The 23,478-nt window shown below is 59.5% G+C and overlaps 2 protein-coding genes across 4 annotated transcripts in view; one reads left to right on the forward strand and one right to left on the reverse strand.

The window, feature by feature from the left end:
• GDF11 (growth differentiation factor 11) overlaps nt 1-4,371 on the forward strand; it is a 6,240-nt gene extending 1,869 nt beyond the window's left edge. The window contains exons 2-3 of the mRNA XM_064498580.1: nt 2,273-2,646; nt 3,195-4,371. Coding sequence (XP_064354650.1) covers nt 2,273-2,646; nt 3,195-3,575 — 755 coding nt within the window. The 3' untranslated portion in view covers nt 3,576-4,371. The remainder of the gene's footprint in view (nt 1-2,272; nt 2,647-3,194) is intronic.
• Nucleotides 4,372-13,190: 8,819 nt separating this feature from the next.
• SARNP (SAP domain containing ribonucleoprotein) overlaps nt 13,191-23,478 on the reverse strand; it is a 33,827-nt gene continuing 23,539 nt past the window's right edge. For 2 of the 3 annotated variants that reach the window (XM_064498598.1, XM_064498596.1), the window contains 2 exons: nt 17,432-17,521; nt 13,191-15,579 (listed from right to left, as the gene is read on the reverse strand). In XM_064498598.1, the coding sequence (XP_064354668.1) occupies nt 15,538-15,579; nt 17,432-17,521 (132 nt within the window). In that variant the 3' untranslated portion in view covers nt 13,191-15,537. The remainder of the gene's footprint in view (nt 15,580-17,431; nt 17,522-23,478) is intronic. The other variant, XM_064498597.1, reaches the window with a different exon arrangement.

Raw genomic sequence — 23,478 nt, forward strand, 5'->3', positions numbered from 1 at the left:
CCCCGACGAATTTCCTTCCCAGGCATTAATAGACTCGGGCGGCTTTGAAATTTTATTACCCATAAAATTGACAACACGCTGGGGCTTTCCTCCCCGCGCCGCGCTACCGCTGGCTGCCCCCCCGGCCCCCTCCCGCCCCTGCGCAGCCCGGGGCCCCCAAAATAAATACCAGAGCGCGGCCCCTCCTCCCCGCCGCCCGGGCGCCAGCAGGGCCGATGCTCGGGGGGACCCCCGGCCCGCGACCCCCTGATCCCCCAAATCCCGCAGCCCCCAGATCCAACATCCCCCGATCCCCTAAATCCTGCAGCCACCGGCGCCGCCGGGCCCGGGCCGCCCCGGCCGGAGCCCCCGCCGCGCGCAGCCCCGGCCCCTCTCCGCACCGTTATTATTATGATTTTTCCTCCCCTCTTCGCCTCCCCTCGGCAATTGTGTGGGTTTTTATGGTTCCTGAACAGGAGGAGGGACGGCTTTATAGGCGGCAGAGCCATAAAGCTCTCGGGTTCCCCCCGGCCGCCCCGGCCGCCCCCCTCACCCCGGGTTTCAGCCAGAGCCGCGACCCTCCGCACCCCCCTCCGCCCCCAGTTTTTTTTTTTAACTGCACAAGAAACTCGGGAAGGTTAATTGGGTCCTAAAACCATTTACGGGCTACCCGTGACCCCTGCGACCTCCGGGGCGGAGGGGCGGCTAATGAGGGGCGCTGGGGGGACGGGGTGCCGCGGCCCCCGCGCCCCGGAGCCGCTGCGCGGGGGGCCTGGGGGGGGTCCGGGGCCCGCGGCCCCGCTCAAGGTCAGGGGGAGCCGAGCGGCGGCACCGGGGCCCGGGCAGCCGCCGGAGCCGGCACGTGGCGGGGCCCGTCCCACCGCCACCCGCACCCCGGGAGCCCCCCCGGCCCCGCGCAGCCGCCGAGGGGTTAACGGCGAGAGCCCGGAGCGAGGCTGGGGGGCTCGGCCGCCCCCTCCGCGCCGGGCCGGGAACAAAGAGCGGCGGAGCGGGGGGCTCGGTCGCGGCACATGCTCAGCCGTGGCCGATGTCCCGGTAACCTTTATCCCCCCGTTGCCGCAGCGACGGGACCAGCATCCTGGCACCCCCCCCCCCGTGCCCGGGGCCGCCCTGGCACCCGAGCCCGAGCCCACCGGGGCCGCGGCAGCTCCCGAGCGCGGCGGCAGCGCGGGACCGGCTCCGGCAGCGAGCGGCCGGGGGCTGCGGGGAGCCCCGTGCGCCCAGCGCGGCAGGGAGCCCATCGAGGCGGCATCGAGCCTCCCGCCTGCCCGCGCCGGACGCGCCGGGGCGACGTCCCGCCGGCGAAGCCGAGGCGATGTGCTGCGAGGCAGCGGCTCGGTGGGCGCCGGGGCAGTGCTGGTTTCACGGGGGGCTTGTGCACGGCGGATTGCCGGGAGGGGTCTGGGCGGCCCCCGCGGCGGGGGGGGGCCGGGGGGGTGCGGGGCCACATGGCGGCGGTTTGGCATTCCCGGGGCTGCGGCCGGTGTCGTGACCCCGGCGCGTTCGGGGAGGCCTCGCGCGCAGCAAATGGCCCCACGCTGCAGCTGGGTGCTATTAAACCTGACCGGTGCGTGGCAGGAGGAGGGGGCTGCGGGGGCGAGGGGGGGGGACATTCCCGGCTCAATTCGACACAGATGTTCGCCGAGCAGCGAAGCCGGGTTTTTCCAAGCAGGGTGCTGCGGCGGGGCTGGGGGAGGGCCGGCGGGACGCGGTGGGTCCCCAGGCAGCCGGGTCCGGGGCGAGCATCCCGCCGGGACGAGCATCCCGCCGGTGGCCCCGGCTCCGAGCACATGGCTCCGTGCCGGGCTGCGGGGAGCGGAGCGGGGACCCGCCAGGGATGCGGCGTCCCGGCCGGGCCGGGCACGGGACCCCGGTGGCAGGAGGGCGGGGGGCTGCCGGCGGTGCCGCAGGTGCTCCGCGGCCCCCGCGCCCAGCAGGGCCCCCGGCATCCCCGCCGGCACGCCGCCCGCCGGGCATCACGCCTCCCCGGCGGCGCGGGGTCAGGGGGCAGCCCCGAGCCCTCGTTGCGGACGGAGGGGAAATGACCCCTCCGGCGACCTCCGGCCCGACCTTCAACTCCTAATGACCGAGGAGGAGTTTGCAGCGGCCCCGGCGCGCGGGAGGCCCCGGGACGCCCCGGCACGGCCGGCTGTGCCGCGGGCAGCACCGCGAGGTGCGGGACGCTCCCGGCACGCCGCGGCGGGCAGAGGGTCGGGCGGAGGGTCCGGCGCGGCCGGCGCGGTGGCCCCTGACACCTCCTTCCTCCCCGCAGCGGACCCCGTGGTGCAGATCGAGGGCAACCCCCACTGCTGCTTCTTCAACTTCAGCCCCAAGATCATGTTCACCAAGGTGGTGAAGGCCCAGCTGTGGGTGTACCTGCGGCCGGTGCAGCACACCTCCACCGTCTACCTGCAGATCCTCCGCCTGAAGCCGGTGACGGAGGAGGGCAGCCGCCACATCCGCATCCGCTCGCTCAAGATCGACCTCAACTCCCGCATCGGGCACTGGCAGAGCATCGACTTCAAGCACGTGCTGCAGAACTGGTTCAAGCAGCCGCAGAACAACTGGGGCATCGAGATCAACGCCTTCGACCCCAACGGCAACGACCTGGCCGTCACCTCGCTGGGCCCCGGCGCCGAAGGGCTGGTAGGTGACGGCCGCGGCGAGGGCGCGCGGCCCCGGCCCCCGGCACTGCCCCGGCCGTGGGGATGGTCGCGGCTCCCTAGGGGTGCTGGTGGCTCCGTGAGGCTGGTCATGGCTTCCTGGGGATGGTCTCAGCTCCATGGGGGTGGTCACAGCTCCCTGGCGGTGCTCACGGCTTCGTGGGGACAGTCACAGCCTCATGGGGACAGTCACAGCTCCATGGGGACAGTCACAGCTCCATGGGGCTGGTCATGGCCCCATGGGGACAGTCACAGCCCCACGGGGATGGTCACAGCCCCACGGGGATGGTCACAGCTCCCGGGGGCCAGTCTTGGCCCCATGGGGATGGTCACAACTCCATGGGGATGGTCACAGCTCTGTGGGGCTGGTAATAGCTCCGTGGGGATGGTCTTGGCCCCAAAGGGACGGTCACAGCCCCGTGGGGACGGTCACAGCTACCTGGGGCTGGTCACGGCTCCTTGGGGTCGGCCGGGGGGGCCACGGGCGGGCGCTGGGGCCAGGGCAGGGCTCAGGGTCGCCTCTCTCCCCAGCACCCCTTCATGGAGCTGCGGGTGCTGGAGAACAACAAGCGCTCGCGGAGGAACCTGGGGCTCGACTGCGACGAGCACTCGACCGAGTCGCGCTGCTGCCGCTACCCGCTCACCGTCGACTTCGAGGCCTTCGGCTGGGACTGGATTATCGCCCCCAAGAGATACAAAGCCAACTACTGCTCGGGGCAGTGCGAGTACATGTTCATGCAGAAGTACCCGCACACCCACCTGGTGCAGCAGGCCAACCCCCGGGGCTCGGCGGGGCCCTGCTGCACCCCCACCAAGATGTCCCCCATCAACATGCTTTACTTCAACGACAAACAGCAGATCATCTACGGCAAGATCCCGGGCATGGTAGTTGACAGATGCGGATGCTCCTAGACCCCAGCTGGTGCTGCCCCTTCCGCCCCGGGCCCCCCGCTTCCAACCAACAAACTCATCTTTTCTTCCACTGTTTTTTTTTATTATTATTATTTTTATTTTTTACATACAAAGAACAAGCGTTGAAATTCCTCTGAATGTCGGGGAACGAGAGAGAATAAAATCCCACGGAGAAATACTGCACCAAACCTGCGCTTCGACATGCATCGTGCAATAAGCAACCGTACGGAGGAGGGCGGGGGCAGCCCGGCCCCGGCCCCGGCCGCAGCCACCGCATCGGACGGCGACGCGGCCCCGCCACCGAGAGACTCTTCTTCCACCCGGGTTTCTCCGGCGCCGAACCAAACCGGGGCGAACGCAGCTGCGGCGGAGCCGGCGGAGGAGCCACGCCGGCGAGCAAGGCGCCCGGCGCCGAGGGAGACTTCCCCGGATCGCCGGCGCTTCCCCCGGGCGAGCGGGCTCGGGGGACGTCCCCGCGCCGTGGGGCTCGTCCAGCTGGATCCCGGCACGGCTCCGGCGCCCGCGGCTTGCTCCGCGCGTCCGACCCATCCCCACGCGCCCGCCGGCTCCTGCTCCGGCCCGGTGCGAGGACGGGGCGTCCCGGGCGCTGCCGGAGCGAGGACTGCGGGGAGCCCTCCGGGACGGGGAGGGACCCGTCTCCCTTGTTTAATTTATTTATTTATTAATTAACCCTTCCGGCTAGCGCTTTGCTGCTGGCACCCCCGCTCGGGCGGGCGCTGGCCTCTCCCCTCCCTCGGCGCCCGTCCCGTCCCGTCCCGTCCCCGGCCGGGCGGGGGCGCCCTGCCTGCCCTCGGGGACCGGCCGGCGGCACCGCAGCCCCCGGCCCCGGCACCCGTGGAGGCTGCCGGCAGGACCCGGGCGCCCGCGCCGAGCCCCGCGGGGCCGTGCTGAGCCCAGCGCCTCGTCCCCGCTGCCGGAGGGAGGCCGGGCGGCGGAGCGGGGTTATCCGGAGGCGGCACGGGCCAGAATTGGACAGAGGCTCCGGCTGGGGAGAAATTCTGCTTATGCGGCACATTCGCCTCCCCCTCTGCCCTCGATGTTTGGATTACTTTCGCGTGAGAACAGCATCCCGGTTTCCCAAGAGTTCACCCGTCCCCGCTGCCCCGGCGTCTCCCCTCCGCTCTTGCAAGCGGCGACGGCGCTGCTCCCCGGCCGGGGCCACGGCGGGCGGCCGCCCCCGGCGCCAGGCTGCCGGCACCCCCCGCCCGGGAGGGACCCCGCCGCCCGCCGCGGAGCAGCCCGCGGCCCGGCCCTAGCACTTATCCGAAGGGGCCGGCGTCAGGCGGCTCCGGGCCCGGGATGCTCCCGCGTAGCACTTAGGGAGCGCTGCGGCGAGGCGCCGGCGGAGCCCCGGCTCCGGGAGCACCGCGGGGCCGGCGGCATCTTTAGCACTTGGGCCCGGCTGCCCCCGGCCGCCCGCGGAGCGCTCCGCGGACCAGGCGCCCGGGAGAGGGGCCGGGGCGGCCGCGCCGCCTCGCTCCAAGCACTTAGGGCCCCTCGGCCGCGGTGCCCGGAGCGGCGCGGAGATGCTCCCGGCGGGACCCCGCGGGCGGCTGCCTCGTGCCGGGCCGGCGAGGAGCGGGGCGGGCGGCCGGGGCCGCGGCGGTGCCGGAGGGAGGTGCGCGGCCGAGCAACTCTCCGGTACCACCAAAGAGGCCGGCGCGAGCCCCCTCCCTGTGCAGCCCCCCGGGAGGGGAAGCGGCCCCCCAGCTGCCTCCCGGGGCCGGGAGGGCGGCGCGTCCCCCCGCCCTGCTGTTAGTGCCTTTCGGGGAGCTGCCGCCCCGGCCCTGCCGGGTCTCTCCGGGCCCGGTGCACCGAGGGGGGCAGCGCCCCGCGCCGTGGGGGGGGCTCCCCCCCCATCCCGGCCCATCCCGGCACGGGGCCGTCGGGAAAAGTCGCCCGCAGAGTCACCGCGCGGCTCCCCGGGGTCGTTGCCTCTCCATCCCTCCACCACCGCAAACAGCCCGGCTGCACCGTCCTGCCCCACCGGCAGCCGGGCCGGTCCCCCCGGGGCAGCCCGAGCCGGCGGCGGCGGTGCCAGGAGTGGATGCGCGTGCCGGGAAAAGGCCGCTCCGGTGCCGCCTGTCCGCTGCCGCCACCGTCACACGCTGGAGCCCGGCCCGGTTTGGAGGCGGCGTCGCCCTTCGCGGAGATGCGGCCCGGGGCCACGTGCTCGGAGCCGCGCGGCCCTTCCTGGGGGCCGCTTCCCGCCCGGGGCGGCATCCCGCCGCCGGAGCAGCGTTCCCGCAGCCGCGAGGGCCGGGGAGGGATGCGGGTGACGAGGGTCCAACCGCCGCCGCCTCCGTCCTCCCCCCGCGCCGGAGCCGGGGCCGCGGGAGCAGCCGCCGACCACCCCCTCGGGGACCGGCCCGGGGCAGGGGGAGCGCCCCGCGCCCAGGAGCCCCCGCACCGGCCCGGGGGGGGGTTACAGCCACGTGGCGCTGAAAGGAGGGGGCTGCCCCGGCACTGGGACCAGTGCCCAGGGCGGACTGGTCCCAGTGCCCCGGGGCGGGCGGGCGGGCCTGGCGGGGTGGGCGGGTGGGCGCTGCCGGCCCCATCAGTATATTATTATTTACACTGTGTATTGTTACTGTGCGTAATGTCTTAGCTTATTTTTGTTCGTCCGTTTCTGTTTTCTCTGTTTTTTGGGTTCGTTTTTGTTGTCGTTTTTTACTTGGGTGTCTGGAGAGGCAGAGGCGGGTTTACGAGGCCGACGGCTCAGGACGGAGGCCGCGGGGCGGGGGGGCTCGACGGGTTCGAATCGCACGACCAAAAGGCCACTGTTGGTTGGGGGGGGGGTTAATCACATGACCAAACACAGCACTTGAACATCAAAAAAATAAAAAATAAAAAAAATATTTAAAAACGAAAATCAAAGAGTTCCGAGCTTTCGGCTCCCGGCGGCTCCCGGCCCCTCCGCGGGGCTCCCGCGCCACCGGCACGGAGCGGGCGCAGGGTCCTGCCGCTGCCCCGGCGCCCGGCCACGTCCGCGTCCCGCCGACGGCCGTGGTTGCTCCCCGGCCGCTGCCGAGGCTCCCGCCGGAGCCGGTGGAAGAGGAGACGCGGCTCCTCCCGAGCGGCAGGAGCGGAGCGGAGCGTCCGGCTCGGGAACGCTGAATGTTCACTATAAACTTCTGCAACGAGAGACTGCTTTGTGCTAAGGTACCATTTGCACTATGGAAGGTTAAAGAAAACGTAGGAGACTAGCACAGGATTTCCTTCGCCACACGGCTGGGGCTCGACCGCAGACGCTTTCGCGTCCGTGCTTTCTCTTCTTGTACTTGCTGTGCGTGAGGGTTAGTTCGTGTGCGTCTTGGTGTTTTTTCCTTGCTGCCAGAGGAGACGTTTCCCGCGGTCCCCGGGGCAGCGGCGGGGGCTCCCGCGCATCCCTCCCTCCTCGCGCTTCCTCCAAGGAGAACATCTACCTCACGGGGCGGCTGCGAGGCTCCAGGTCGCGTCCGAGGCGCCTGGGCGAGGAGCGATGCCGCGCGCCCTCCCAGCCCGGCGAGCGCTGCACGGTGCCGGGTAACGGCCGAAAACCGGCGATGCTCGCGGCCCCGACGGCCCGGCCGCTGCAGCGCGCGCCGACCCAAAAGGGGCCCTTTTCTGCTGTTTTCTGCCCACAAAACCGCAGCGGGCACCCTCGCACACGGGCAAAGCCGGAGCCGCTTCCCCAGGCGCCTCCTTCCACGCGGCGAGGTGCCGGGAGAAGTTCGCCTTTGGGAGCCCCCCCGGCCCCCCCGGAGCGCTCGCCCCGGGGCTGCTGCACGCAGATGCTGCCGGGGTGAACCGCGGCGACGGCTTTGGTATTTGAAAGCATCGGGCATAAATAACTGGAGAAAGTTCACGTTCCTGGCCCGGCGGGACGGGACGAGCGGGATTCGCAGCTCCTCTGCCATAAACCATTTTAGGAAAAGCGACAGGAAAGGAAAAAGTTTAATGATTGTCTCAGTTACTTCTCTTCTGTGTTGTATAAATTACATTTGTTCTGTAACTTGGGTTAGTCTCTTGTGTATATTATAACCATTGCTTCTGTCCCAATTCCTTCCTTTTTTTTTTTTTTAGACTTTTTGTACAATAAAAAATTTATATAGCCAAAAAGACGAAAAAGGGAAAAATTCTGCTGACGAGCGCATTTTGCTTGGGTTACTTTTCCTCCGCTTGTTTTCGTTACTGTCCCTCTGAAAGCTGCCACGGGGACCAACCCCAGTCCCGGCTCCAGCCTGAGCCCGCGCCCCAGCCCACGTTATTCCCCCATCAGCGAAACCGAAGGTGGGCGCGGAGGTGGTCGGAGGCCGCCCTCTCCTTTAGGGCGTCTTGCAAACGGGTCCCCGGCGGGGACCTCAGCCTGCCTCTGCTTCCACGACGGGCTCTGGAAACTCTCCCGGCTCTGCATGCTGAGTCCATGCGTCACGGCAGCCCTCCGTACCCTGGCGCGTTGGAGCAACCAGCCCTCCGTCCCCCCGCCCGCGTCCTCCCTCGAGAGCTTCTGGCTTGATCCAGTGACCCGAGCTTTGCCTGGCTCGGGAAATATGTTTCCTAATGCTTCTCATTTTTCCCACGCTCCCTGATGCTAGCCATAAAACCAGCCCGCAACACGGACAAGCAGATGAGAGGGGAAGAAATCCACCCTAATTACCGTGCCCAGCTCAGAACCACTCGCTGCCGAGGACATTCCCGGGTTTATATTCCAGATGGGACCGAAAACGCGGTACCCAACTCTCCTTTTAAAGCCCCCCGTAAACGCTTCTCTTTGCGGTCTGAACACAACGCAGAAAGATAAGTTGAGAGTCAGCGCAGCAGAAGGCAACCACAGGAAAACCCACCCAAATCCCCCGGAGAAAGACGTCCCCATCCCACCCGAAGGCTCCAGGGCGGCCAGGGCCCTCCGGCAGGGCTGGCTTCCCCGTTCTGCTCCCACGGGGAGCTCGTGCGACTTGCACCAGCTTCCACCTGAGGCTCACGCCAAGGCTGAAGAGCCTCTCGGGCTGTTTTCGGGCAGCCGCTGCCCGAGAACAGCAACTGCAGGTTACGCCAAGGAGGGGACGACGCACACGAACGCAGCAGAGCCCGAGGCACCTCGCGCGGGGCCTAACCGCCCCGAGCATCGCGGGGGGGGGCGGGAGCCGTAGCCCTGCCGCCCCTTCCCCCTGCGCACACGCACGGGCGAGAGCCTCAAACCCTCCCACGGCCACCGCCTCCTCCGAGCACAGCCCCAAATTGTAAAGCTGAGATTTACAAGTGGCCCGAAGTGCCGGAGGAGACCAGATCAGGGCAGCCTTTATGGAGCCTCATTAGGAGCTGCAGGTATGCCGAGAATGTCACAGCTAATTACAGCCGTGATCAGTGGGGGGGGGGGAAGGGGGTGCAGGCAGCTAGCTGGAGGCTGGCGGGTCACTGGCCACGAGACCAACGAAGGAGGGCAGAGTGCAGGGCCCAGCGTGCAGGGCTGCGGAGACGAGGGGGAAATCTTGGCACAAGGAAGGATCAGCCATAAGGACTCGGCTCCGACGCCACCCCCGGCTCAGCCAGGTCCCAGGGCCCCGTGGCAAAGACGCCGCTGAGCTTCGCCATTTCCCCGCTCTTGCTCCTCCGCTCCCCCCACGCCAGGGTCCTCGGAGGCGGACACCGATCCCTCTGCTGTTCCCTCCACCTCCTTGCACCCTTCTCTCCATCTCCGCTCCGCCAGGCCTTCAGCCCTGCTTTGGGTCCCGTTTGCTCCACCTGGGCACTTCTAGGCCCATCCACACCCAGAGCTCACCTCGGGGCCAACGAGCAGCTCCAAGCAAGGCCGAGGTCCTGGCTGTGCTTGAGGGCAAGGTGCCGGGTCCCTCCGAAGCCAGAGCTGCTGCGGTGGGGGAAAGCAACTGCCTGCTCTACCATCTCTGGACTTTGCTTTCCTGGGCAGTTTTTGCTCGGATAAAAGCTTGCAGGAGGTCTCCAGGACCTGCATTATGGCATCGGCACTGAACCAGAACCCAGAGGTCAGCGCGAAGCACGACACGAAATACCAAACACAATGACAGCCCATATCCTAATGCAGCCCCGGCTCCCCGGGCCCCGAGAAGACAACACGGAGGTCAAACGGGGAGATCTTCTGCAGGAGGCGGCCTGGGGCACCGGTCCGTGGCATCGCTGCAGCGCTCGCCCCGACCAAGCCTTCAGGCTAGCCACTGTCACCTGGTCCCGGGGCTCAGGGCCACCCCAGCAGGCCCGCGGGGAGGGCTCGCGCTCGGCAGAGAGGTCCCCGGTTGGGTTTGTTTGTTTGTTTGGGAGGACGATGTCAAGAGTTTAACGAGCGCTTGCTTTTGTTCTGGTCACGTCTCCCCTGAGGCCGCCGGGGCTGCACCCCACATCACCTGCTTCCCCCGGCCAGCGGCTGACCTAGTTCGGAAACCCAGGGCGCGGGGGCAGGGCTTGCGGGGACAAATTGGGACAGGGACATCCGGACGACCACCCACAGCTGTGCTATGACATAATATGGCTCCCCTAACCTTCCCCTCCGCTGCCTAACAAGACCGTCCACATGCGACGTTCGCAGTAATTAAACCATCAACAGGGAGCTTGGCGGAGATCCACCATCTCCCCGCAGCCCTGGTGGGAGACGCCAGCAGCGGGGCGATGCCCCAGGAGAGCTGGGCACGGTCCAGCTCCCCTGCCACCGGTGACGGCGCGGGACGTGCCCGTCCCGGGGATGAGGCTCTGCTGCCCCTGGGCGCTAGCGGCTCGGCCAGCTCTGCTGGATTTCCAGCCCGTGGCGGGGCCGGGATTTAAACTTGACCCTTAAGACCCCCAAACCATCCCGAACTCCGGCGAAGGGCAGCAAGTTGCTGGGGACGGAAGGGGCACCCGCTCAGAGGGACGACGATGCCCACCAGCCCTCGCTCCTGCTTCTCGCACGCAGCCTACCATCGCCGGGGAAAGGCCACGCGGGCCGGGAGCAACCGGCCAAGCAAGGTCAACGCTTGCGTTCCTGAGGCCGAGCCAGGAAACCTGCGAGCCTGGAAGAGAAGGAAGGTCTTCACGTGAGCAGCCGCCCCAGGGGCCACCACGGCGCAGAGCACCCCGCTCTCCAAAGCCCTCCCTTCGGCCACCACCGCGGCCGCGGCAGCAGAGCCGGCACAGCCGCCCCTCGGCATCTCCTCCGGAGCACGGGCCACCGCTCGAGCCAGCCTCCCCGACTCCTGCCGTGCCGGGAGCCGGGGCGCCCGAACGACCCGCTCTGGCCTGAAGGGACAACCCGAGGGCAGCCAGCGCAGCCAAGCCCCATCGCACAGGTCTCCCCGAGCCCCCGAGCTGCAGTATCCACCTCCTCCCCAGCCCGAGGACGGCAAGAGGCAGGACAGAGCGGAGCCCAGCACCGCTCAGCCCAGCCGCTGCAGGAGCTGCGGGAAGGGGAGGACGAGCAGAGCGAGAAGGGCCCCGGCCCAGCACAGGGCAGCGCGCGGCCCCAGCCCGAAACAGCGGCGTCGGGCCAGGAGAGCCCCGGAGCTCACGGGCTCCGGCGGGCCCAGCGCGGGCGGAGGGGGCTCCGGGGCCGGGCCGCGACGCCGACCAGGGCAAAGCGGGAGGGCGAGTGCAGGGAGCTGAGGAAAGGTTGGGGGCAAACGAAATCTGAAAACGCATCCGTTAGTCCCTCCTCTTGCTCAAACACACTTCCAGGCTCTGCTCTTTTGTCTCCTTATTTTCGTGAATTTAAACAAAAGATGCTTCCGACCCACCCACGGAGGATCTGGGGGCAGGAGGCCGTCGGGAGAAGAGGACAGCGCGCTGGGGAAGAACGCGCGTTGGCACCGGTTCGCGGTGGAGCACGCACACACGCACCCCCCGTGCACCTCGCTCCCTCGCCCCACCTCCTCTTTCCCCTTTGCATTGTGCAAACCCACCGTTTCTCCCTCTCCCACCCCCCGGTCCCCCCCACTGGGCTGACCTATAGTCCCACTTGCATTTACAGCCCAAGCGTCTGCTGTGAAAAGTGACTTCATGCTGAATTTGGGCACTGCACGGCATTACCAGCTCTCACGCTGCAAGCCCCAGCCCTCCTTTTCTTTCGCTCGCTTTCCCACACTTTCCCCCGCTCATTGTGTGCCCGCTGCTTTTTTTCTTTGCCTATTCAGCCCAAATTAGTCACGAGCAGCCCCCAGCTTGGAGAGGAAAAATAAATTAGGTGGTGTTTTAAACACAGTGTGATTAGAATGATTCTCCCCTGCATCCAGGAGGGGAAAGCCCAGCGTCTAAAAGATGGAGCGTCCTCTACAAAACGGCCCCCCCGGGAACGGACCTCGGCAGGGGAAGGCGAGCGAGGGCAGCGCTGCCCGTGCCCCGGCTGCGGATGGGGACACATCTACGTGGGGGCAGAGAGGGAGGGAGCGGAGCAGAGTTCAGCGTTATTTTGGTACCACGGCCAAGGGAAATTCATCCAGAACAAGGGGAGGAGACAGCGTGAATGAGGGAGGGGGAGAACAGACACATGTAGTTTTACCGGCCCCCGGGGAGGAGGTCGGCCAGGGAGGGAAGGGGCAGAAACCCCACGGGCTCTGTAGAGAGGAGCCTGATCCGGGGCACAAGACGCGCCACCCGCCCCGGCGAAGAGCACGGGCAGACGCGCTGCTCCGGGCCGGGAAGGCAGAGCAGAAACGGCTCCTGCGGGCAGAGAGCAGAGCCGGGGCCCACGGTTCTGCTCTTCGGTCCAGAAAGCCGGGACAACCGACAGGCACAGGCAGCGAAATCAGGGCTCCTGGGCTCTGCTCGGGGCTGGAGAAGGGGAAGGTGATGAAATTGCACCGTTGGAGCAAAAGTTGAGGCCTGTGTCCTACATGCCTTCACCAAATGCTACCAGAAGCCGTACAGTGCAACCTCTACGGGGTCCTTTCACCCTCTGTACTTCAGTATTCACAAAAGTAACAGCAAGTCTGCAACTTTGGGACAGGTTCTGGACCAGCAGGACTCTCACAACACAGCACATCCTGGTTTTTCCCATCACTTAAAACTCTCAAGCTAAAGCACAAGGAGGCACTTGAAATAACCAGATATCAAGAAGCCTAAGACTCCACAAGATATCTATCCTATCTACCCTTCCCCCCTAAGCTCTAATAATTACCCTCGGCCTACAGCATCCACATCATCAGCAATGAGAAGCAGCAACCATCCCCTTATTTATACATAGCCCTGATGTATCAGCAGTTAAGTTGCAGTAGAGTCCCGAGCTCTTCAGAGCTTGCAAAGCTTAATGAGGTCAGCAGGAAGCAAGTTTTGTATCCAAACGAAACAACAAGGTCAATTTAGAGAGGCAAGAGGAGATTAAGAGTTTGCCAAGGCCACAAGAAGTTAACATTAGCAATTTTCCTAAACAGGGGGGATGGCCCAGCCACGCAGGGACTCTGCTTCCCCGCCCAGCCCGATGAGGGGGGCACCGCCGACTCGGCCGCGGCGCTGGGGGAAGCGCACGCAGGTCTGTTCCGCGCACGGGGCGAGGACGAGACGCAAGTTAACGTGGGCCACCGCTCCGCCTGCTCTAGCCCCGTCCCGGAGGCACGCTCCGGTCCCGAGCGAAGAACGTGGTTACGCTATACATCAAACTGACAGATACCAGAATTGCCTTAAAGAAGCAGTTTTATTATGAAACCAAGAATGAAATGCAGTGTTTGCCCTGGCACACTACAAAACATTTCAAGCAAATAACGAGCAAAAAGATCATGAGCCAAATAGAAAATACATCTTACAAAATCTGACATACAAAAAAAACCAATCAGAATAAAGTTATTACATTAAATCAGGAAAGAGCAAGGGAGCTTCGATTCACTCAGCCACTGACAACCCAAGACACACAACGTAACCCGGACCCCGTGGCTTTAGCTGCCCTTTGGGAAAGTAAACAAACGTCCAAGGTATTGCTTAGAGTCACCGAGGGCACACGTATGCAGTCAGACTGCAAACATTAATGGAACAGAAGCAGTTTGAAGACTGCCACATTAAAAAATATATATCTATTGCTTAATAAGAGTCAGGTATAAGCCTCTGAAAAGCTTGATTTGTAGACACATCCACTGTTCTCTAGCATCTTAAGGAACCAAGCATGGACAATCTTTCCAACAAGAGGTTACGGTCAGAAATAAAAATCCGAGGACGCAAGTCTTCAGTCAAGAGGATTTCGGCCAAAATGCCCATCTAAAAATCCAAGAAGATGTATAAATTTCTGCTTATACCTGGGGCCGAGGTATTAGTGTGAGGGAAAGCACTGCACGAGATGGAAGATGTAGCAGGAATGTTTGCTTGCAAGTGGGACTCACTCTCTAGGTAGGCAGAAGAAAGGGCACCAGATAGCTTCCCTCGCCATCGCAGCACTGCTAATCAAACAGCAACTGGCTTCAGGGTCCTACACCTCCCCACCGCTGCCACTGCTTCCACCTATGCAGGCCAACACGAGGAATTGTTCTTCACCGCTCCCTAAGAACAGAGGTGCCATTTGAAACACTAAAAGCAACTAAAAGCACTTAACAAGTTGTGACAACGCTGCCTTTCACGTGACTTGGCCAATTTTTCTGCAATTTCACTGAAACGGTTACAGTTAACGCAGCAGAAGGAACCGTGTTCCTACACAGCTACCAAGAACTTCCACACTTTTAAAACACAGGTCCTAGGATAACACCGGGGCTTTCCTGCACTGTCTGGCAGCTCGGAGAAGACTGAGGCTTCTTCAGCAAGTCTGTGAGTTATCCAGCTCGACAGAGTTATTCTGAAGCAAGAAGAGGACAAAATAAAATCCAGCCTGAGAATAAACAGATTTTTTCTTTTTTTAAGGAGAGAAATGTATCACTGACCTTAAGGAAACCTGGAAAACGTGTATGGAACGCCATGAGCCACAGAGGGCCTAACGAGGCAGGACGAATGAAGCAGTCAGAACAGGCTCCATTTACAAGTGCTACTTTCTTCCTCCTCACTTTAGGACACCAGTCTTGATCTAAGGTTCATTGGCAATTCTTGCTCTGACAACTTCCCATTGAGCTTTACCCTGGGAAGGAAGGCAGTCTTGAAACTGCCCTGTATGTTGGCTATCAAAAATGCCACTCTTCCATTTTTGACAACATGAGACAACATACCAGAGAAAACCCTTCCCTGACATTCAACCTGATGGATCTCGGACGAGCTAGGAGGTAAAACGCCAGAGATCCAAAGCAGAACTTGGTTAACGCATTGTGCTCTTGGGATGAAGACTGTTCTTACCCTAGCTGCTGGGAAGAGAATACGAAACAGCTCAACCTCAAGGCCCATTTTCACGAGGTAAAGGAACAGAGGACCAGGGCAGCCCGAGAGATGGAAACAGTACCAAAACAAACGGACAAAAGAGAGCAACACTTCAAATAGTTCCTTGCTTTAGCAGCATAACTTGAATTCTCAAAACCAGAGAAGCAACTGCCAAGGGCACAACAAACCCTGCTCTATCTTCATTCCTGAACATTTTTCCCTTTCTCATCATATAGCGGACACTTTGGGTCCTACAGTAGCTCGATCCACCCAGCTATTTAACAGGCAGAATTTGATTCTCTCCTGCACCTGGCACAGACGTTTTCCAGCAGCGTTCAGAGGGCACCAGGACACTCTCCATCTAATCCGGACGGACGATACGTCCGGCGTGAGCGGTTGTAGATGACCACACAAGCAGCCGGAAAACAGAACCAGACCACAGGACTCCAAGCTACCAAAGATGCAATAAGAACAGTTTCTTCTTTTTGCTCTACATCTTTTCTTTTTTAAACTTTGTAACTTGAAAAAATAAGTAGCACAATCATACAACTATGGGTAGACTCCCTGTCCACTCATCACTAAGACCTAGAGAAAGAGAGAGAGAGTGTGGGAGTGAGAGAAAGTGGGGAAGAGAGAAAGAGTATGCACGCACTCAAGAGGCACACTGCAAATGGGTTGAAGCTAAAACGGACTGGCATCAGACAATCCCAAAGCGTTCTGCTCTTTTCCTCTTCTTTGCCTGCAAAGAGGAATTACAAGAAAAATCAAAACCAAAAAGAAACAAATGAACAAGTTCTTTACAATCTCACACGACCTGATGGAGAATTTATTAGAAGTTTGGTGCAGATCACACCACCAGTGCATGGCAGCTCCAACCCCTTCCTGAGCACACGGACACACTTAGCTCAGAGAATGTTTTATACTCATGTTTGGCAAAGAGCTACGAAGTTTTTGTTCTGGCATTTGAACAAACAAACAGAGCCCCAAAATCAAGTAGCAAAAATATACAGTGTCTGAGATACAGTGCTGCTGAAGTCACTTCATCTCGCTGGCAATACGCTACAAAAGGGTTGAGCTGGGAACAATGACTACTTTAGAGGCCTAGAAACCCTTCCAGGCAGTGGGGAGGTGGGAAATGTAAAAGGGCAAAGGGTTAACACTCTTCTATTCATGGAAAAGGTGAGAGGGACACACTAAAACGCATTAAATATACTATTGCGTCTCTCAGATATGCCTTTAAGCCGATACACGAGGGGCGTATAAATCTTAATTTTTAGCAGGATAAATAGCCTGGGGGCAACAGAAGCCCTAATCAAGAATCTCCAGGGGAAAGGTGCATTTGAGTGCACACAATACTAGTAAAAAGACCTTTTTGTTCCAGGCACAATCTATAAGTGACCTAACGGAAAAGCATGGAATCCCTCACCCCCAGCCACCCCCTCCACTCGGACCGAATAGGGGGCTCATTCTCCCATGCTCGGCAGAAGGCTGGGAATGCTGTTCACCGTTTCTTTCGGGGCAGCATTTTGCAGTAAACTAAAAACAAAACAAAAAAAGCCCCTAAACCCCACCTGAATTGTTGAGATTGCTCTTAGGAACCAAACAAAACCCACTTCTTGTACGTCGGATCCAGAAGCCATCTGGTTAAGCAGTTTCTGAGACCCAACAGCTCACCCTCCTGCCGCCTTTGCCGTTTGATTGTTAACGTAAGAATCCCCATCCAGGAGGAGCCCCTCTGTGCACAAGCGAGGGGTACCCGACTCATGCTGATTTACGCTAGAGTCTTATTTACGTAGCGCCCTAGGTGTACGTGGCACTCTGCAGACAACAAACGTAGCAACTCCTGTGGCAGAGCAGAGCGCACTAGTCTGCACGGTGGCTTGGAACAATACGAACCTGAGGAAAGCATAAAACTACACAAAACACCAGGTCACTGCCCTGAGGAGCCTACGAATTTAAAAGATGGGCCAAGTACACAGAGGACGGACACGCCAAGGGGACAGAACAAAGCATGGAGGAGAAAAGCTAGGAATAGGGTCAATGTCTCAATCCTCGTTATGTTATAGAGCTGCCATGGATGTATTGATGAAGACTACAATAACCATCCGAGGTGAAGCAGAGGGTCCAGGAGCAACCAGGACAGAGGGAAATACAAAGTACAAGGAGGGGTAACAGCTAGAGTGCATCAATGCAAAGTGAGGGGTGGAAAAATAGCAGTGAAAAACTGGAATAGAGCAGATGTGCTCCCCTGCCTTTTCGGGAAGCCTCTGTGCCATTCTGAAAGACGAGGAGCTGGATGCTAACAAGGGCTGGCATGCTCCTGAGGCTTGCTGTGCTCCAAAGCGGCCTATTTCCAGCAGGAGCCAGGGAAAAACCATATCGGATTGGATGGCAGAAGCTCGGTACTAATCACCAAGGAAAAGAGGATGAGTGGCTGCAGGAGCTAGAGGGTCAGCCCCAAGTCAGCACAGGGGAGCCAGCAGCAGAGTGAAGTCCCAGGTGTGCAGAGCCACAGTGACACCTCCGGGGACGTTCGCTTCTCCTCTCAGGACTCTCAGCCACTCCCACCCCCTCAGAAAAACGTGTTTTACCTCTGTGTCCTCTGTAGCTCCAGCCCCAGCTGAACTCGTTACAATGCCAAACCGCTCCTTTCTCTTCTTCAGTTTCTCATCTTCTTCACTCTGGCACAAAGAAGGACAAAGATTTAATTCATTGGCAAAGCCTCAAAATTCTCTTTTTATGGTAAATCATGTTCCTCCTACCCCCAGTCTTCCTGCAGTCAGCTACAGACCACCTGCTAGAAAAAGAGTTGGAGCAAGACAGCAGAGATGCCTGAGAGCTGACCAGGCTTGTTCTCTGCCACGGCAAAGTGCACCGTCCATGGGGGATTTATTGCCCGGCTGCTGGAGACGAGCACCAGAAGAGCACTTCAGCTAACGAGGGCGGCTCTGTCCAAACCTCTATTCCTTCAGCAGTAATTGATGAAGAAACGCACGCAGGGGCAGCGTTCACCTAACAGTCTGTAGAACGGCTTCCTAAAATAACGCCCAACACCGTCTCGAGCCTGCCCATCTTTACAGCACTGTACTATCTTGGCTTGGAATTTCTTCACAATCATACCTGAGCATGGTGAAAAGGCAAAGCAAGGGGCAGCTGCTTACTGTAGCTACCATCATACGGCATAGGTGTGTACACGTGTCAAGGAAGGAGTTCAGACTCCACAGCCAAAACCTCGCCTTTGTCTGGACATGGTCTAGGAAGGATTTGGGGGAAGTATTTGCAGCAGTGCAAGGGCCTTCCTCAGTGCCCCTCTGGAACAGGACAGCAGGAACCTGACGGTTGGTTCGGTGGTACAAGCACCAAAGCAGACAACACGCGCTGGCTCTGACGTTACAGCTCTGCCTACCAACATGTCGACACATCTCAGACGGGCCGGGACGCACGTACGCGGCTATCAGATGATGTACCTGGCTACCAGTGGCGGGGCGGTTCGAAGGAACAGCCGACAAGAGGAGCCCGGACAGAGCAGGCCAAAGGCCCGGCCACACGTTCCTGGGACGGGAAGTCTCGGAGCCTATTTCTTCTCCGAGAGGTGACCTCCTATTCACTGCACCAGATTCCACTTCTCTTGAAAACATTTTCATTTGGAGATGGAAGCTCAGCACTCATTCTATCTTCATAAGTCTCAATTCATTTCTTTCTAGCCTGAGTGAGTAAATTTCTATCCACATTTCCCAGAGCCTTCATTCAGGTCCCTCTTTCTCAAGGTTCTCCATAAAAACTGGATGCTTTTATTTCCCTTGCCATCACCCACACTGATGTCCCGATCACCAGTAATAGCCAAACCCATCATTACCCATAAAAGCCTCAATGCATCCATTTTCTGTGGGTTTATTTCTAGCTCTGGCTATTTCAGCCCTCATTCAGACCATTTCTACAACTAAGGCTGTCTGGTTACTTAGCTGCACTTCCATAACGTCTCCTTCCGCCCCCACCATTAAGCACATTTCACAGCTCTCACCCCCCATAGCCCCACCTGCCACGCTTTGCTCTCCTGGGGAGCAGGGCCCACGCGCAGACCCTCGCTCCTCACGGTCAGGGAGAACCCGGCCATCGCTGCAGAGGCGAGAGGGGCCCAAACCACTGCCCAGCAAATCCCGGGAAGCGCCACTCCGACGCGGAACCGCCCACGGCCATTCAGCGTTCTTGGAAAACAGAGGTACCAGTGTCACGCCCTGGTTTCGGAAAAAGTTGCACAAGACAGAACAAGAACCCGCAAGGGCACCATTTCTGAAAAGAATAGAAAACATACTTCTAATCCCAATAATCCACCTGAGTAAGCTGAAATTAGTTAGTCAAGCAGAGGAATCAAACTGGACACTTATCCATTTAAGCTCAAGGTCATAAAACACACCAAGCGATATCATGGGTGCAACAGCCAAATTTGACAAGCAGTGACACCGGGCACCCCGTTAGCAAGCAGCGGGGCAACTCGGCTGGGTCAGTATCTTACATAAATGACACCATAGCAACCAGCTCAGCATTATTAATTATGACATTGCCATGTGTTGTGGCAACAGGGACGACTAAAGAGTTTTAATTGAAAACACAGAGGTTCTCACAAGCTTTGGCTCCATAGGAAGCCACACCAGCAGCCATGGCCCAAACAGCACATTTGCTTCCTTCTGTGCATTTACAACACTTCATTGCAATAATTGCTGCTAACCGCTATGGCAAACGTCCTCCCGTTGGCAGAATCCCACTAAGCCCGATTGCCCGTGTCTTCAGCTTAACCTTCTTTCCCAGAAATCCACTACGGAGGATTTTTTCAAGACCGCTCTATCATTAAACAGCTGCACCTTCACTACCTATTCTGCCAGTCCTTCTTTCTGCTATTTGATATTGAAGTCATGGGCAAAGGTCATCGCTATCACTACCCCCATCTCACACAACCCCAGCAGCCCCATTTTATGGATGAGGATGGAGAAGGTCAGAAGGCGAGCGTCTTTCCTACGACCACACGAGCGTGAGCAGCAGAGAGGGACTGAGCGCAGGGCTTCACTCAACCCAGGACCTTCACTTCCAGCTCTGCAAAAGCAGCAAAACACGAGGTCTGTGAAGGAAACACGTGGGAAAGGATTACCAACACATGGGACAGGGAAGGGAAGAGAAAATTGCTGCCTGTAGCAGTGTGATGCCCGTGCAAACCCTGGCCGCAAAGAGAAATCAACCTGCGTATTTAGCAATGTCCAAATGTGCTCTTAAAAATCATTATTGGTGACTGTGGTGTTCAAATCCTGCTAGTGCAAGGATAGCCCAAAAGCCACTTCAAGCAAAGCAGTGTGTCTTTAAAAAAAAAAAGAAAAAGAAAAAAAAGGACACAAGAGGCTCCCAGGGCCTGTACTGAGCTGTAGGTTTTTATTTATTTTTTCGGTAAGCCACCCCCACCCTCCCACCCCCACCACTGCCCTGCAGGGAAAGCACATAACCGTCGTACTAAATCAACACTGTTCTAATGATCTCGCTCACTTGACCCCCTAGCATGACAGTGTCAGATGCAAACACGCGTACAATAAACTTCACTCCATCTTTAGCTTCTCGCTGACAGGTTTTGATTCATAGGGTGCTGAAACCCATCTGAGGAAAATTACCTCTATCAAAACGCTGCTATCTCTGCATCTATCAACCCCTGGTAGCGCCCCGGGGCCGTGCTCCAGCGTGCAAATGGGTGCACCAGCATCTGCAGGGAAAGCTGACCTTTCTGGCAGTGTGTCAGATTTATTTTCTAACCTTACTCTTTCTAGGTTTGGTCCCTCTATACTCACTCCACAATAGTTATTTTGTAGTTTGTCAAAAAAAAGGGGGGGAAAGGGGAGAGGAAGAAAGCTTTTATGAAGGATTCCAAGCCCAGAAGCTCAAATCTTTCCAGAGAGCTGGCAATAAGGATGCACGACAGCATTTATACGAGACGTACCGATACATGTGCGCCGCGCTGCATTTAACCACAAAGCCTTAGTTGCGACCCTTTACCTTCACCCGCAGGACCCCAGGGTGCTGGCACAGGTCTGCACTGAGCTATGGTCGGCGAGAGCATCACGGCACCATGGGAATCCGCTTCCTATCGCTGCGAGATCCAGGCCCCCTCCTCGCCCAGTGGTCACCTTCATACGGACACCGCGGGGGCGCAACGTGGCCGATGCCCCCAGCAGCAAGTGTGCGCGCTGAGCGGAGGGGTGAGGACAAGGAAAATGAGCTCTTCACCCTCCCTCTCATCAGGAAACACCAGGTCAGCGGTGTAGAGCCGAACACGAAGCAGAACTGCAGCTTGCCCCTCCGTGCTAGCGGCTTTTCCAGGAGCCTGCACACAGGAACCAGGAGAATCTTGGGCTTCGAGCAGTCTTTTTTTTTTTTGAAGCAACAGTGACACGAGTAGGGGAGGCCTGCGCAGGGTGTGCGCTGGAAGAGGTCCCAAAGGGCAGCACAGGCTGAGCAGCCCCAGACTGCAAGAGTGCCTGTCAGGATTGATTAAATCCAGGTTTAACTGCTTGTCCTCTGGCTCATATCACTTATTCCCAAAAGATAGAAGGATCCATTTAAAAACTGTATCATTCCCTCTCTCCAGGGAGGAGGTAGAAATGCTACTTCTGGTAGTGCAAGAGTTAATGCCAAAAGGCATTAATTCATGGTTTCCATGGTGCACAGAGCAGCTTTGGCACTCGCCGCTGCCCTGCGAACAGAACTGGAGCCCGACTCGGGGGCAGGCGGAGCACAGCTGGTTACCTTGCGAAACGACGGGCAAACTCCCCGCAAGGAAGACTTCGCAGATCCTCTCCGGCAGCTTCGTGCCCCACCTGGAGCGAGCGAGCCGCGAGCAGGAGCCCGCGCAGCGACGGAGCGAGGAACGCGGGACAACGGCGGCAGCTCTCCGGTGGGATGTTCTGGTAACTCACCTCCAGGACTCAAACTCTTACGGAGGGGCGAGCCCCACCGCCAGCCTTGCTTCTGGGGAGGGCAGAAAAATCTTGATCCCAGATCACGTATGAGCTTCTCGCTGTCCTCCCTGCTCAAGGCCAGGGCGGAGGAGCCACCTCGGCCCCCAGTACCCGCTCGCACAGATGAGGTTCCGACGAGCAGTCCGCCGTGAGCAGCTCCGATCCCCGCGCCCAAGGAGCCGCCGCGCCGCAGCCTCGGGCCAGCGCGGCCCCGCCACGCACGACACAGACCTCGTGCCCGCAGCATCCAGGTCGCGGGCGTTCAGGTTAAACAGCAGTTGCCCCCCGACACGCTACGCGATGAGACTTCAGCAGTTACGGCCGGCTCCGCACAAGTAGGTAAGTGGGGAAAAAAAGAACCAGCCTGGCTCTTCGGTAGCAGCTGAAGCTGAGCAGAGAACCTGGGACAGATTCAGGACAGGGAGAAAACGACAGGAAAGGGGGACAATGCCCTGAAGACGCTCCCCACGGTCCCCCCTCATCTAGGACTACCCCGTTGTCAGACCACGGTCACGGCCACCGTTTGGGTCAGGCTCATCACATCACCACCACGCAAACGGTGGGGCAAGGACCCCACTGAAAGCGGCAGCTACCTGAAGCACAAGGAAGCGACTTGTCTGCAGCACACGCTCTATTTTAAAACCCCATGTTGCTCTGAAATCTCTCCCCCCAAGGCCAAGTTTCACGCTGCATGGCCAGAGTGCCTCTCTCCACAGATTAAAGTGTCCCCAGGAGAACCGCACTCTGAATTTGCAGATGAACCCTGGAGAACTCTCATCACAAATGCAGAGAGACAGACACGAGCCCGTAATCACATGCTCAGTGTTTTCATTCTCGGAGAATGGAAGGGTGTGTGCCCACATGTGTGTATAAAACCGGACCCTTCTGGTCACTCTCCTGTATCTTGCTGCAGCATGACGGATGGCAGGATGAAAAGCAGAGCCCTGAGGCTTTCAGGCGATGGTAGATTAATGATGACATGGCCTTGACCTCCAAAAGGTAAAGGTTATGAAACACTCAAGGGTAACTGGGCTTCCAATTTCATACCCGGGAGGTGAATGACAGCAACTGATGGTTTTATTCTCAGAAACACTCCAATCCTAGGACGCACAGCTGTCACCCACCACCTTTTTGAAATTCATCTCAACGTATTTATTCCTCCTGGCTCTTTCTCCTTGCAGACTCTGTTTGAGCGCCTCTAAGTCCTTCTGGGGCTGAAACGCTGACACACATCAGCGAGCGTTTGGCAGGAGACGCAAAGTGACAGGAAAGCCCGGAGTTTGCACAGGAGCAATCCGCGTGGGGCTGAGCCCTTCCCGTCTGCCAAACTGCCCTTCACACTGGGGTCAGCACGCAAGATCTTCGCCTCATACTGCACATCATACAGTGATCTACGGGTACAGGGACAGTCGGCACTGCTGGTTTTCAGACCCCACCCCCAAGGCCAGCTCCACTCCTCCCAAAGACCTACCAAACGCATGGGCGAGCTCAAGCTGCCCCTTTCAACCCAAGGCAGCACAGCTCTTCCATCTCCAACTTCACTTCACGTTTTCAGCCGAGATTTGGAGCTAGTCACAGAGAGACATGTGCGAGACTAAACCAGAAGAGAGATAGTCGGTCTTTCTCCAAAATAAAGCCAACGCGAG

The sequence above is a fragment of the Dromaius novaehollandiae genome, chromosome 28 (genome assembly GCF_036370855.1).
Source record: "Dromaius novaehollandiae isolate bDroNov1 chromosome 28, bDroNov1.hap1, whole genome shotgun sequence".
In the NCBI taxonomy this organism is placed as follows: Eukaryota; Metazoa; Chordata; class Aves; order Casuariiformes; family Dromaiidae; genus Dromaius; species Dromaius novaehollandiae.